At 45.4% G+C, this 13,074-nt stretch overlaps 1 protein-coding gene across 1 annotated transcript in view; it reads left to right on the top strand.

The window, feature by feature from the left end:
• LOC144508059 (transmembrane protein 144-like) overlaps positions 1-13,074 on the top strand; it is a 66,770-nt gene that overhangs the window by 1,120 nt on the left and 52,576 nt on the right. The window contains exon 2 of the mRNA XM_078235877.1: positions 2,927-2,994. Coding sequence (XP_078092003.1) covers positions 2,927-2,994 — 68 coding nt within the window. The remainder of the gene's footprint in view (positions 1-2,926; positions 2,995-13,074) is intronic.

Genomic DNA, 13,074 nt, shown 5'->3' with positions numbered 1-13,074 from the left:
CAAGAGTTCATCAAACTATGTGATGACCAAAAGGAAAGGTTTATCCTGAATGTGTACGAGTTTGTACCAGAGATATGCAGCTAAAAATTCTGAACTTTCTGAAAATGTCCCAAACAAGCTTACATCGAGTTTGAAAGGATTAAGCAACTTGCTTTCGACTGGGGAGTAAGGACGCTTGAAATAGATGTTAGATCCCACCAGATGTTAGTGAACACCCGAATTCCCGAGATGCTACCTTGTGGGATTTAGAAGGGAAAGGCCAGAAGCATCAGTTTCAAACAACATCCTCCTTGCACCAGACTTACAACCCAAAAGAGATGTAGTTAGAATTATGCCTCATCCAAAAAGGGAGATTTGAAATTAAAAGAAAAAAGCTGTCAGAGTGTGAGATTGATAAGTGCATGTTTGAAGATGAATATCTGTGTATGCTTTGTTTTATTACAATCTTATAATAAAATATTCCTATAATCACATTTCATTCTGCATGGTGTGGAGGTGCTTTCTGCCAGATAATGATTATTAATCCATCAGCTAGAAACCCAAACTGAACTTTTAAAAAATACAAACTATTTCAAACAGAGTATGATTTGAGCTTGCAGTCAACGTGCATCACTGTACCCTCCTCATTCCAATCCATTGAGATGGAGACATTACAGGGGGGATTCTCCCAGTCTGCTGCGCTAAAGCAGCACAGCGGGCCAGAAGACTCAAGCGGAGGCCGTGTTGTGGGCTTCCCGTTGGGTGCCACGGTCTCCGTGAGTCTCTGGCCACTGGATCTCCGGCGCCATCAGCTCCGCGCGCCAGAAATCCAAATTAGTATTTCAATATCATTGACTGAAGTCTCCGGGCCCACTAGCCTCTCCACCCTCCTGCCAGGAGTGTTTCACTCCAGTGGGGTTTACAGTAGCTCCCCACTGGCATCCGACCTTGCTGGAGTGAAGGGGGGCCATTTAGGCACACCCCCCCCCATCCTCCACCCCCCCCCCCCCCCGGAGGTCAGGAGTAAGTGGGGGGGTGTCTGTTGATACAGGACTGATGCGCCAATGGCCTCATTCTAGGCTGCAAAATTCTCAGATTTTCAAATCGTAATCCCTGCCACAACAATGCGACGTATTGCCAGCCATGAACCCAACTGTTGAAGGTGCAGGCTTTGCCTTGACTGTTCAACGCAAGCACGGCATCAGGCTCACTCCCAGGTTTCCTGCCAATCAGAGAGGATGAGTGGGATCACACACCAGAATCTGTCAATGAAGGCTATTTGAAGGGACCTCAGTAATGGTCTGAATAGCTGTTAAAAATCTCGCTATGGAGGGAATCAAAAATGTGGGAAGGAATGCCACCCCAAGCAGTTGCTGGATTCATCCCTGGAGTTCATGATAGTTGCATTGAGTGGCAAGGAGAGAAGAGCCTTGTGAAACAGGTGTGACTGGAGGTAGCAGAGATGGTTAGCAACATGAGTGCGGAGAGAGGACATGGATACAGTGACAGAAAAGGTTTAATAATCTCCTTCAGTCTAGCAAGGTAAGTGCCATTCTCAGCTGGCAGCCAGCACTCTCTGGCCTCCCAGTCTCCTTGAAATTCAATAGATTGTTTTCACTCCAAGCACCTCATCAAATCTCCAACTCACCAACCAACACTCAGAAGTCACCCTTATATAAAAGCAAATTACTGTGGATGCTGGAATCCGAAATAAAAGCAGAAGATACTGGAAAATCTCAGCAGGTTTGACAGAGCTAACATTTCCGAAGGATCATTCAGACTGGAAACGTTGGCTCTATTCTCTCTCCACAGATGCTGTCAGACCTGCTGAGATTTCCCAGTATTTTCTCTCAGAGTCACCCTTGCCTTATTGCCCTCTTATGCCCATTCTTTACTGCCACCCTTCTCAATTGCTCTCTGTCCACCCTCAACACACATTAAACATCTCACATTCTTTACCCTTTGTCTTCCTTTCAGGGGAAGACAGTGCCCAACACCAGGGAGAGGCAGAGAACTGGGGGTGGACCTGCAGCCATTGCTGCACTGACTGCACTGGAGGTGGATGCCCTGGAGATTAGCAATGTCTGGTCATTGACGATTGGTATTATTTAGCTAATGCTGCTGCTTGGCAGTTAGGTGTGCAAGTCCACAAATCCTTGAAGGTGGCAACACAGGTGGAGAAGGTGGTGAAGAAGGCATATGGTATGCTTGCCTTTATAGGACGGGGTATAGAGTATAAAAGCTGGAGTCTGATGATGCAGCTGTATAGAACGCTGGTTAGGCCGCATTTGGAGTACTGCGTCCAGTTCTGGTCGCCGCACTACCAGAAGGACGTGGAGGCATTGGAGAGAGTGCAGAGAAGGTTTACCAGGATGTTGCCTGGTATTGAGGGTCTTAGCTATGAGGAGAGATTGGGTAGACTGGGGTTGTTCTCCTTGGAAAGACGGAGAATGAGGGGAGATCTAATAGAGGTATACAAGATTATGAAGGGTATAGATAGGGTGAACAGTGGGAAGCTTTTTCCCAGGTCGGAGGTGACGATCACGAGGGGTCACGGGCTCAAGCTGAGAGGGGCGAAGTATAACTCAGACATCAGAGGGACGTTTTTTACACAGAGGGTGGTGGGGGCCTGGAATGCGCTGCCAAGTAGGGTGGTGGAGGCAGGCACGCTGACATCGTTTAAGACTTACCTGGATAGTCACATGAGCAGCCTGGGAATGGAGGGATACAAACGTTTGGTCTAGTTGGACCAAGGAGCGGCACAGGCTTGGAGGGCCGAAGGGCCTGTTTCCTGTGCTGTACTGTTCTTTGTTCTTTGTTCTTTGTTCTTAACAGTCACTCATGTCGAATTGATATTCCCAATACCTGAACTGCCATGGTCTGCTGTATGCTGACTTTGTATCCGTCTTCACTTTGAGCAGTAAATCATGTATTTCATCCCCCACAGCTCCTTCCTGGATGATGACAGAGATGATGAGGGAACAAACCAAGGCGTTCTCGGAGGGTGCAATGAGGGTATGAGGGTATATTGTCATGTAACTCATGCATACCCTCCACCAACACGAACATACACCTCGGTGGATCCTTCAGTAGAGATAATTCAGTTGTCACATGATGAGGAGTACATGTGAGCAGGAGCAGTTGCTGGTGACAGGGTCCACTGCTAGGCAGAGGTTCTGAGTTTCACAAGTCAAGGGAACTTTTGGAGTATCAAGGGGAAATGTGTTTAAGTTAAGTCTATTTATTAGACATAAGTAGGCTTACATTCACATTGTAATAAAGTTACTGTGTACTTTGTCAGTGTTTCCAGGGGTAGTGCACACTTTTGGAGAGAGAATGAGGGCTTTAGCATCTAGCATGAATGCAATGATATCTCAGACCTTTGAAACAATGTTCACTTCCAAAGAAAGAGTGGTCACATGCTGGAGTATTGTATGAGACAAAAAACTAAGTGTGTGCTGGCCCACACCTAGGGCCTGTTCACTTCAATTGCCAGTGTACACAGGATGGAGAAAAGTTCCATCTTGGTGGTTTAGCTCCCCTTCATGCAGCTTGCTCACTCTTAGTGAGCAGTGAAGTGAAGGTGGGTCATAACAGGGAAGATGGAGAAAGGATGCATGACAGCAGGGGTTCTGCACCAGGCTCTCTCACTTTTCAGCCCTTTCCTCCTTCAGGGAACATGCCACATACTGCCTCCTGCTCCAATGATGAGGCTGCCTCCGCGCAGTTGCAGGTCAGGCAGTCTTTGACTGAGCCCTCATGGGGTCCAATACCTAGGGGATAGCGACCACAGGGGTCACCTGCCTCAGTACAATGGAATGAGCAGCTAGTCTCAGCTCAACTGAAGCCACAAGGCCTGAACAATGTAGAAATAGGAAATGCACACAGAGATTCACTTGGCTGCTGAAACCCAAGGGTGGCACGGTGGCACAGTGGTTAGCACTGCTGCCTCACAGCATGTTTGTGTGGGTTTCCTTCAGGTACCCCGGCTTGCTCCCACAATCCGAAAGACGTGCTGGTTAGGTGCATTGGCCATGCTAAATTCTCCCCCAGTGTACGCAAACAGGCGCCTGGGTGTGGCAACTAGGGGGTTTTCACAGTAACTTAATTGCAGTGTTAATGTAAGCCTACTTGTGACACTAATAAATAAACTTAAACTCAAATACTAATGATCATTATCTCAATGAATTAATATGAACTCCTCAGCCCCTGGTCAGTTTCCTTCCAGTGAATGGTCTGGTCAGCCTTGATAAAAGGGGAAGTGTGTTTACAGGATGAATGGTGTCTTAGATTGCACCATGAACTCAGAGCACTAAGTTCAGCAGCAGCTGGAGAGCAGCCAGGGGAACTCCAGCAGCTGCAGCTTGCTGTGCCCAGAAGGCAAAAAGCAATTTGGACCAGTCTTCCTAATTCTCCGCTTCACTGCTTTTACCTTCAGGGTAATGGCTATAGAGGCTGAGACAGCGCTGAACTTCAGCCCCTCCTCTGCAGTTGTCAATTCTCAGATCTGTGCAAGATCATCCCTAGTTCTTTTTCTCTCCCTTGTGTCTTACACTCTGTTCTGCAATGGGAAAAAGCGGGGGCCTATGACGATGGTATCCATTCAGCTGATGGATGCAATGTGTTTGGTGTGGGGTGCCCATGAGGGAGAGGCAAGGAGTTGAATAAGAATGAGCAGAAGTGAGCAGAAGCAGTAGATGGATTGATGGGGATGTGAGTAAGTTCATTGAAAGGGAAGGATGAGTGTGCTGACAAGGTAAGTGGGTGTGAGGCAGGATGTGATGAAATGTGCTTGATAAGGCAGAATGAGGGTGAGGCGTGTGAATCACATGTAGCACAGTGTAAGTGAATGTGCAGCTGTACTCAACTTTTCTCACCAGATTAGATCGTTAAAGTGATGCATGCACTGAATCAGGAGCATGGCTGACTTCCTGGGCCACCTCCTCTGTCCTGGGCCTCCTCCTCACAGAGTTAAGGTGATTAAATCTGTGATGAACATAGGCATTGCTCATCTGTGAAACTTTAAAAGCTTGTCTCTGTACCTCTGGAGTTGGGAGAGAGGGAGGTATGGGTGTCTGCAGATTCCTCTAATGCAGTGTGTCCTTGCCCTCTTTCTCTTTGATTCTCTTCTTCCATGTCCTCCGTAACAGTCAGGAATGATAACATTCCTGGCAAAAGTTGTAATTGATTGCTTTTCTGGAAATGTTAGTGGCAGGATATGGAATAGTGGGTTGAGGGGTCCAGACTAAATGATTGATCCTTTATAGTTGATTTTCCAACACTATATCTTCACTATTAATGGAGTCACCAATTGTGAAATTAAATATATGTGTAATCAGGAGAGACACCCACAAACAATTGTGTACTTTCTGGCCTCAGCATAATTATTCACTGTATCTTTATTCACACAGAGGGTGGTGAGTGCCAGGAACAAGCTGCCAGAGATAGTAGTATGTTGACTTTTAAAAGCATTTAGACAGTTACTTGGGTAAGATTGATATAGAAAGGTTTGGGCCAAATGTGGGCAAATGTGGGAGTTTTTTATAGACCTCCGAAAAGTTCCAGAGATGTAGAGGAAAAGATTGCAAAGATGATTCTGGATAGGAGCGAAAGTAACAGGGTAGTTGTACTGGGGGACTTTAACTTTACAAATATTGACTGGAAAAGCTATAGTTCGAGTACTTTAGAGGGGTCGGTTTTTGTCCAGTGTGTGCAGGAAGGCTTCCTGACGTGATATGTAGATAGACCAACAAGAGGCGAGGCCACATTGGATTTGGTACTGGGTAATGAACCTGGCCAGGTGTTAGATTTGGAGGTAGGTGAGCACTTTGGTGACAGTGACCACAATTCGATTACATTTACTTTAGCAATGGAAAAGGATAGGTATTTACCAAAGGGCAAGAGTTATAGCTGGGGGAAAGGAAATTATGATGCGATTAGGAAAGATTTAGCTGGCATAGGTTGGGGAAGGAAACTGCAGGGGATGGGCACAATTGTAATGTGGAACTTGTTCAAGGAACAGCTACTACGCGTCCTTGATAAATATGTACCTGTCAGGCAGGGAGGAAGCAGACGTGTGAGGGAACCGTGGTTTACTAAGGAGGTTGAATCTCTTGTGAAGAGGAAGAAGGAGACTTATGTTAAGATGAAGGCTCAGTTAGGGCGCTTGAGAGTTACAAGTTAGCCAGGAAGGACCTAAAGAAAGAGTTAAGAAGAGCCAGGAGGGGACATGAGAAGTCTTTGGCAGGTGGGATCAAGGAAAACCCTAAAGTTTTCTATAGGTATGTCAGGAGTAAAAGAATGACTAGGGTAAGATTAGGGCCAGTCAAGGACAGGAGTGGGAAGTTGTGTGTGGAGTCTGAAGAGATAGGAGAGGCACTAAATGAATATTTTTCGTTGGTATTTACACTGGAGAGGGACAGTGTTGTTGAGGGGAGTACTGAGATGCAGGCTGTTGGACTGGATGGGATTGATGTTCATAAGGAGGATGTGTTAGCAATTCTGGAAAGGGTAAAAATAGATAAGTCCCCTGGGCCGGATGGGATTTATCCTAGGATTCTCTGGGAGGCTAGGGAGGAGATTGCAGAGCCTTTGGCTTTGATCTTTGTGTCGTCATTGTCTACAGGAACAGTGCCGGAAGACTGGAGGATAGCAAATGTTGTCCCCTTGTTCAAGAAGGGGAGTAGGGACAACCCTGGTAATTATAGACCGGTGAGCCTTACTTCTGTTGTGGGCAAAGTATTGGAAAGGATTATAAGAGATAGGATTTATAATCACCTAGAAAGGAATAATTTGATTAGGGATAGTCAGCAGGGTTTTGTGAAGGGTAGGTCGTGCCTCATAAACCTTATTGAGTTCTTTGAGAAGGTGACCAAAGAGGTGGATGAGGGTAAAGCGGTTGATGTGGTGTATATGGATTTCAGCAAAGCGTTTGATAAGGTTCCCCATGGTAAGCTTTTGCAGAAAATATGGACACATGGGATTGAGAGTGATTTAGTGGTTTGGATCAGGAATTGGCTAGCTGTAAGAAAACAAAGGGTGGAGGTTGATGGGAAATATTCATCCTGGAGTTCAGTTACTAGTGGTGTACCGCAAGGATCTGTTTTGGGGCCACTGCTGTTTGTCATTTTTATTAATGACTTGGATGAGGGCCTGGAAGGATGGATTAGTAAATTTGCGGATGACACGAAAGTCGGTGGAGTTGTAGACAGTGCGGAGGGAAGTGGCAGGTTACAGAGGGACATAGATAAACTGCAGAGCTGGGCTGAGAGGTGGCAAATGGAGTTTAATGCGGAAAAATGTGAGGTGATTCACTTTGGAAGGAGTAACAGGAATACAGAGTACTGGGCTAATGGTAAGATACTTGGTAGTGTGGATGAACAGAGGGATCTGGGTGTCCATGTGCATAGATCCCTGAAAGTTGGCACCCAGGTTGATAGGGCTGTTAAGAAGGCGTACGGTGTGTTAGCTTTTATTGGTAGAGGGATTGAGTTTCAGAGCCAGGAGGTCATGCTGCAACTGTACAAAACTCTGGTGCGGCCGCATTTGGAGTATTGCGTACAGTTCTGGTCGCCGTATTATAGGAAAGATGTGGAAGTGTTGGAAAGGGTGCAGAGGAGATTTACCAGGATGTTGCCTGGTATGGTGGGAAAATCGTATGAGGAAAGGCTGAGGGGTTTGAGGTTGTTTTCGTTAGAAGAAGGTTAAGAGGTGACTTAATAGAGGCATATAAGATGATCAGAGGATTAGATAGGGTGGATAGTGAGAGCCTTTTTCCTCGGATGGTGTTGGCTAGCATGAGGGGACATAGCTTTAAATTGAGGGGTGAGAGATATAGGACAGATGTTAGAGGTAGGTTCTTTACTCAGAGAGTAGTAAGGGCGTGGAATGCCTTGCCTGCAGCAGTGGTGGACTCGTCAACGTTGAGAGCGTTGAAGTGGTTATTGGATAAACATATGGATGATATTGGAATAGTGTAGATTAGAGGGGCTTTAGATTGGTACCACTGGTCGGCGCAACATCGAGGGCCGAAGGGCCTGTACTGCGCTGTAATGTTCTATGTTCTATGTTCTATTGGGCCTAGCTTACTGGTAAAAAAAAGGGCGGCATGGACAAGTTGGGCCGAAGGGCCTGTTTCCGTGCTATAGACCTCTATGACTCTATGGGCAGAATTTTACGGCCTCTCTTGAGCGAGACTGGAAATTCCCGCCCAAGGTCAACGGAGATATCTGTTGTCGGACCCTCACCCGTTCTAATTCTGTGGCGGGCGAAGTAGTAGAGTTCCAACCTATGACTCTATCTCGGCAACAAGAGTGCATGTTTTAAATGGGTAGATGCTCTGGCGCCCAAAACAGTGCTGGGTTATATTGAAAGTCATTGTAAAAATGCAGGTACCTCATGGTAACGGTACCTCATGAAAGCATCGTTGGGTGGGCAAGTGTTTCCCAGGCAAAGCAGAGCACTGGTATTCTAGGGTGTTTCTCCTGCACTGTATTACTCCTGCACTAATTTGTAGTCTTTCCCACCCTATTTCCACTTCTCCCTGGTGGGACAAGAGCATAAAACCCAGGTCTCAGTGTTACCATTCAGCATTCTCATGCGAAGTATAGAATGGCTGCTTGTGCTGCTCCCCACCAATCTCAAAAGTGGACCCCCTACTGCACCAGAATGACATTCTACTTTTATGAGTTGTCATCCTGTGGAATTAACTGGTATTTTCTGGATTCTATATTTAGGACAGGCACGGGATTGAGGCAATCTAACTTTAGAGGGTCATTTTATGACATCACCTTCCTTGGAAGCAGCTTTGCTTACTGAGAATTGTGATTTTGTAGAAATTTCCCCTGGAGATAAAGGGTGGAATTTTCGGTGATTCTTTCTAAGTGACCAGCTAGTCTGAAAATGGGAGAGTTCCAGATCCGTTTTTCAAGTGAGTTTTCACACCCAATCTTAGGCACTTTGTCTCTGAAAAGATGGACTAGAGAATTTCTAGACATAGATACTGTGGGCGGGGCTTAATTCACCAGCCAGCCTGTAGAGATATTGCGCATGTGCAGATCTCTGATGCAGTAGCAGAGGTCTACAGACAGAGAGAGAGAGAGCTGTCAGGCAGCCTCAACTTGTCCCCACCACTCTCCTCCGCCCAGACCGATTGCGGCCCCCCTCCCTCCCCCACCAATCGCAGGCAAAGTGGCTGCGGGCCCCCCTCCCTCCCAATCATTGGCAGAGTGGCAGCAGGCCTCCCCACTACCATTGACCCCGCCTCCATTTGCCCCACCCCAGGCTCTGCCCCTCAGATCCTGCCCCCATTGGCCTCACCCATTGACACTGCCCAATGGATGGTGCCAAGTTGCTCAATGGGCAGTGCCTTGCATTTGGCCTCACTGGGGGGGCCACAATGGCCTCTGGTTCCACTGGCAAGGCCAACACGACTATTCCCCAGTCATGGGGAGCAGGTGTTTTCCTCGCCGGAGTGAACCTCTCCCAGTGAGGCCATAAAGGCAAGTGAGCCTGGACGATCGAGCGCCGTACTCACTAAACACATGGAAATGAAAAAACACATAAATTTAAATAAATTAATCAGACTCTCGTCCATTTCTGGCTAGAGGCTGACCGTGTTGGAAATCCGGGCGCCATTTCCACTCGTCACTTTACATCCGATTTTTACGACATTTTCCCGCCACAAAATGAGCAAGAAGCAGTCATAAAATTCTGCCCAAAGAGAGAATTATTGGCCAGAAGACTACAGATACTTTCAGTTTATCATCCTGGATTAGACTTGAATCTGGGTCCCATAGATTAAAATCGTCACCTAATTTACTTCACCGCTTCAACCACCCCCCCAACCCCCTGCACCCCCAACCAACCCCCAGTAGCATTCCCAAAAGTTGACCTAGAATCAGCTGAAGGAATGGTATTGTGCCTATAGATTGCCAGTGCTCAGTGTTCCAGGTTCACACGAGGGTATTAACTACTGGGATGAGTTCGTTGGAGGATGGGCCATCAAAACCCCCTTCTGCTTGAAAAAACAGCTGGTTCACAATAGGGGAGGGGGATGGTGCCCTTGTCCAGTGTGTTCCATTGGATTTTTATTTTCCCCCATGCGCTCTCCTCTGTTCGAATTATTCCAAGAGAAACCCTTTCGAGGCACGTTGGTATTTGTGGTCAGTGTTGACGTGAAGCTGTGGTTTGACCCGGCTGAAGCAGCAAGGTTATTGTGATGTCACAAGGGGGCTCTGAGGTCAGAGCTGTTGTGACATCATAAAAAAGTGTTACCCACCAATGGTGAGTGAGTAAAGAGGGGCTTCAATGGTCAGGACTGCCACCGCTGCATTATGAAGGGCAACACGAGAAACAAAATACAGGAATAAATACAGGAGCTCACTGGAGTTTTTATTGCTTTAAACAAGCATTGCCAACATTGTAAGTATAAAATAATACCGATAGATTAAAATGCAAATTGCAGCATAATTGACTTGCCCATTAATGTCATTCACCAAATTAACCTTTTCACGTTAAATTCCTCAACCACTGCACAATGGCATTAAAGTTTCTGATTTCCAGTATGTAGACAACACAGTGGCACAGTGCATTGACTCTCCAATGCATGATACTCCTGAGCATGAAGAGATAGGTGTGCACTGCCGATTTCTCAGGCCATTAGTTCTTGTTCTCTGCTGTGATGCTGGTGAATGAACCAAGCACAATGTGAACTTTTATCAAATGAAATGAAAGAAATGTTCATTGTGGGGGCGGGCGGGGTGGGGGGGGGGGGCGGGCGGGGAGGGTGCGGGGTGGGGAGGGGGGTGCACTTTGGTTCAGGAGGGGTGCTGGTTAAAAAAAACCACATTGCAGTAACTGGACCAGAGCAGGATATAAAATGAACAGGACTTTCTACATCTACATCATTACACCTGAGCCTTTAACATACCCTGAGCAACAGAGCTTGCCGGAGCAGGAACAGATGGTGCCAGTTCCTATAATTCTAATGTTTCGGCACAACCCTATTTTTATTGACCTTACTTTCATTACTGCAGCAACTGCTATGTCCAGCTGAAATGTGCTTCAAACTCACTTCAATGGCAATAACTGTGGCTGACTCAGTCAAAGTAAGACAATTCTCTTAAAATTTCTTCATGCAATCACAATACATGTTCGATTCTTGTCCATTGCACCAGCTATTATCTATCAAATTAATTTAATCAGCAGTGAACTTTCATTATTTTTTATTTGTTAGAGTGGAATAGAAAAAATGGCAGAACACTCAGGTGATTACTGCTCCATTTGGTCATGGCTGAGCACGTACTATTCTACACATGTGCAATTCCAGATATCAAAAATGATCTGGTATATTTGTTTTAATGGAGGAAATCATGGATTACCTTCTGAATATGAAGGCAGGAATTACCACTGTAAGACACAGCTATCGTTGTAAAGGAGGAGGGAGCACCTCTTTTAGGAATTGAGTGAATATGAACAAATTTGCAACAGGCAAGATAGATATGGAATAAGAGAACTGAAGCAGCATATATCTAGAGGACAAAGGGAGTGATATAGTCATGTCCAAGGCTTAATTATCATCACAGTTTTATGAGATTCAATAGCACTGGCATGGATAAAACATACTGTCAGAATGGAGACTTAAGTTCAAAAATAAGCAAATTAGCAATGAAGTTAGGCAGAAGTATTTCACCTAAAGGATTGCGGAATGAGTTACAGAGCGAACCCATTGTAGGCAGAGGCAGAAACCGGTTCACATCTTTCTGAGGAGGAGGTAGACAAAGGGATATGATGGGAAATGTATAGGTGACATATATAATATAAGATGGACTTAATGGTTACCTCTCATTTTAAATATATTTTTATGTGTGCTGTATATTTTTCCACCAACCTACAAAGAGCCAATTTATGGGTCGTTTTCTGGTTTCATGCTGCCAGTGGGGACCTCTCACTGATGCAAGTTGCCTATTGAAAATTTATGGAATGCAAAAATAAGGTTCAGAAAATCATACATCACATCTTCTTAATAACTGGAATCAGTTGCTGGTAGGCAAGTCTTGTACCCATGGATACCACAAAGTCAGAAAACTTCTCCTTCCAAGTGGTCACAGTGCAGTGTGAGGAACAGCTCTGATATAACAGTGTTCTGCACAAAGTCACCAGCTAGGTTTAACATATTTGCAAATGTAAAGTAGGCACCCACGTTGTGAATTGTTATAATTTTAACATTTTAAGAATGGCTCGGTGGTGCAGCCCAGTGGAGCAACAGCAGATTTTATCATACCAACAAGAGGGCTTTGACCTTTCCTGCCACAGAGTTCTCATTCAGGCAGAAATGAAACACTTCCAACAGAATGTATCAATATCTCTTTGTTGAATAATATCGTTGTTGAAAGATGTTGTGTATAGTTCAGTAAGTCTCAGAGGTCCTGAATCCTATGTAGTTTAACAGTAAGCATTTATTAACTACTAGTAACCATTCAGATATAAGGTCTATGCGAGGAGTTCTCTCCATGCTTGCTTCTACACATATCTCTATCTAGTCCCAGACTGCGCTCTAGACTTGCATAATGTGTTCCTTTACTTTATACTGTGCATTGTAAATCCCCATGTTAACTATTTCTATGCCAAACCCATGTACTTCATCTCCTTCCTAGTCTCTATCTAACATATTTACAAAGCATTCCTGTTTGCCCAACACGCTTATATTACTTCCCCCACCTCAAGTCTCTATGCTCATAAGTTCAGGCAGGCTGGAAGCTTTATAATTCTCCAGAGCTTGTCTTGGCAACAGTTGGAGAGTTGTAGGCTTTGTTGTAATGGTGAATAGGAAGTTGTTTTGGATGTGGTTGTTCTGGTATTTGGTTACCTTCAATTTCTCTCCAATATATAGTGGGAGGTCGACCTCTAGGGATGAGGTGAAGGCTCCTCGTGTTCTTCCTGACCATACCTTCCGGAGTACTGACCAAGTATGATGGTGGCTGACCATCATCTCTCCGAACGTTAATGTCCTATCAAGGTTCTTAATGTAGACTCTTGTCATCCTTATTAAAGTTTATTTATTAGTGTCACAAGGCTTACGTTAACACTGCAATG

The sequence above is a fragment of the Mustelus asterias genome, chromosome 1 (assembly GCF_964213995.1).
Source record: "Mustelus asterias chromosome 1, sMusAst1.hap1.1, whole genome shotgun sequence".
NCBI classification, from domain to species: Eukaryota; Metazoa; Chordata; class Chondrichthyes; order Carcharhiniformes; family Triakidae; genus Mustelus; species Mustelus asterias.
This window is presented reverse-complemented; position numbering and strand designations above follow the sequence as displayed.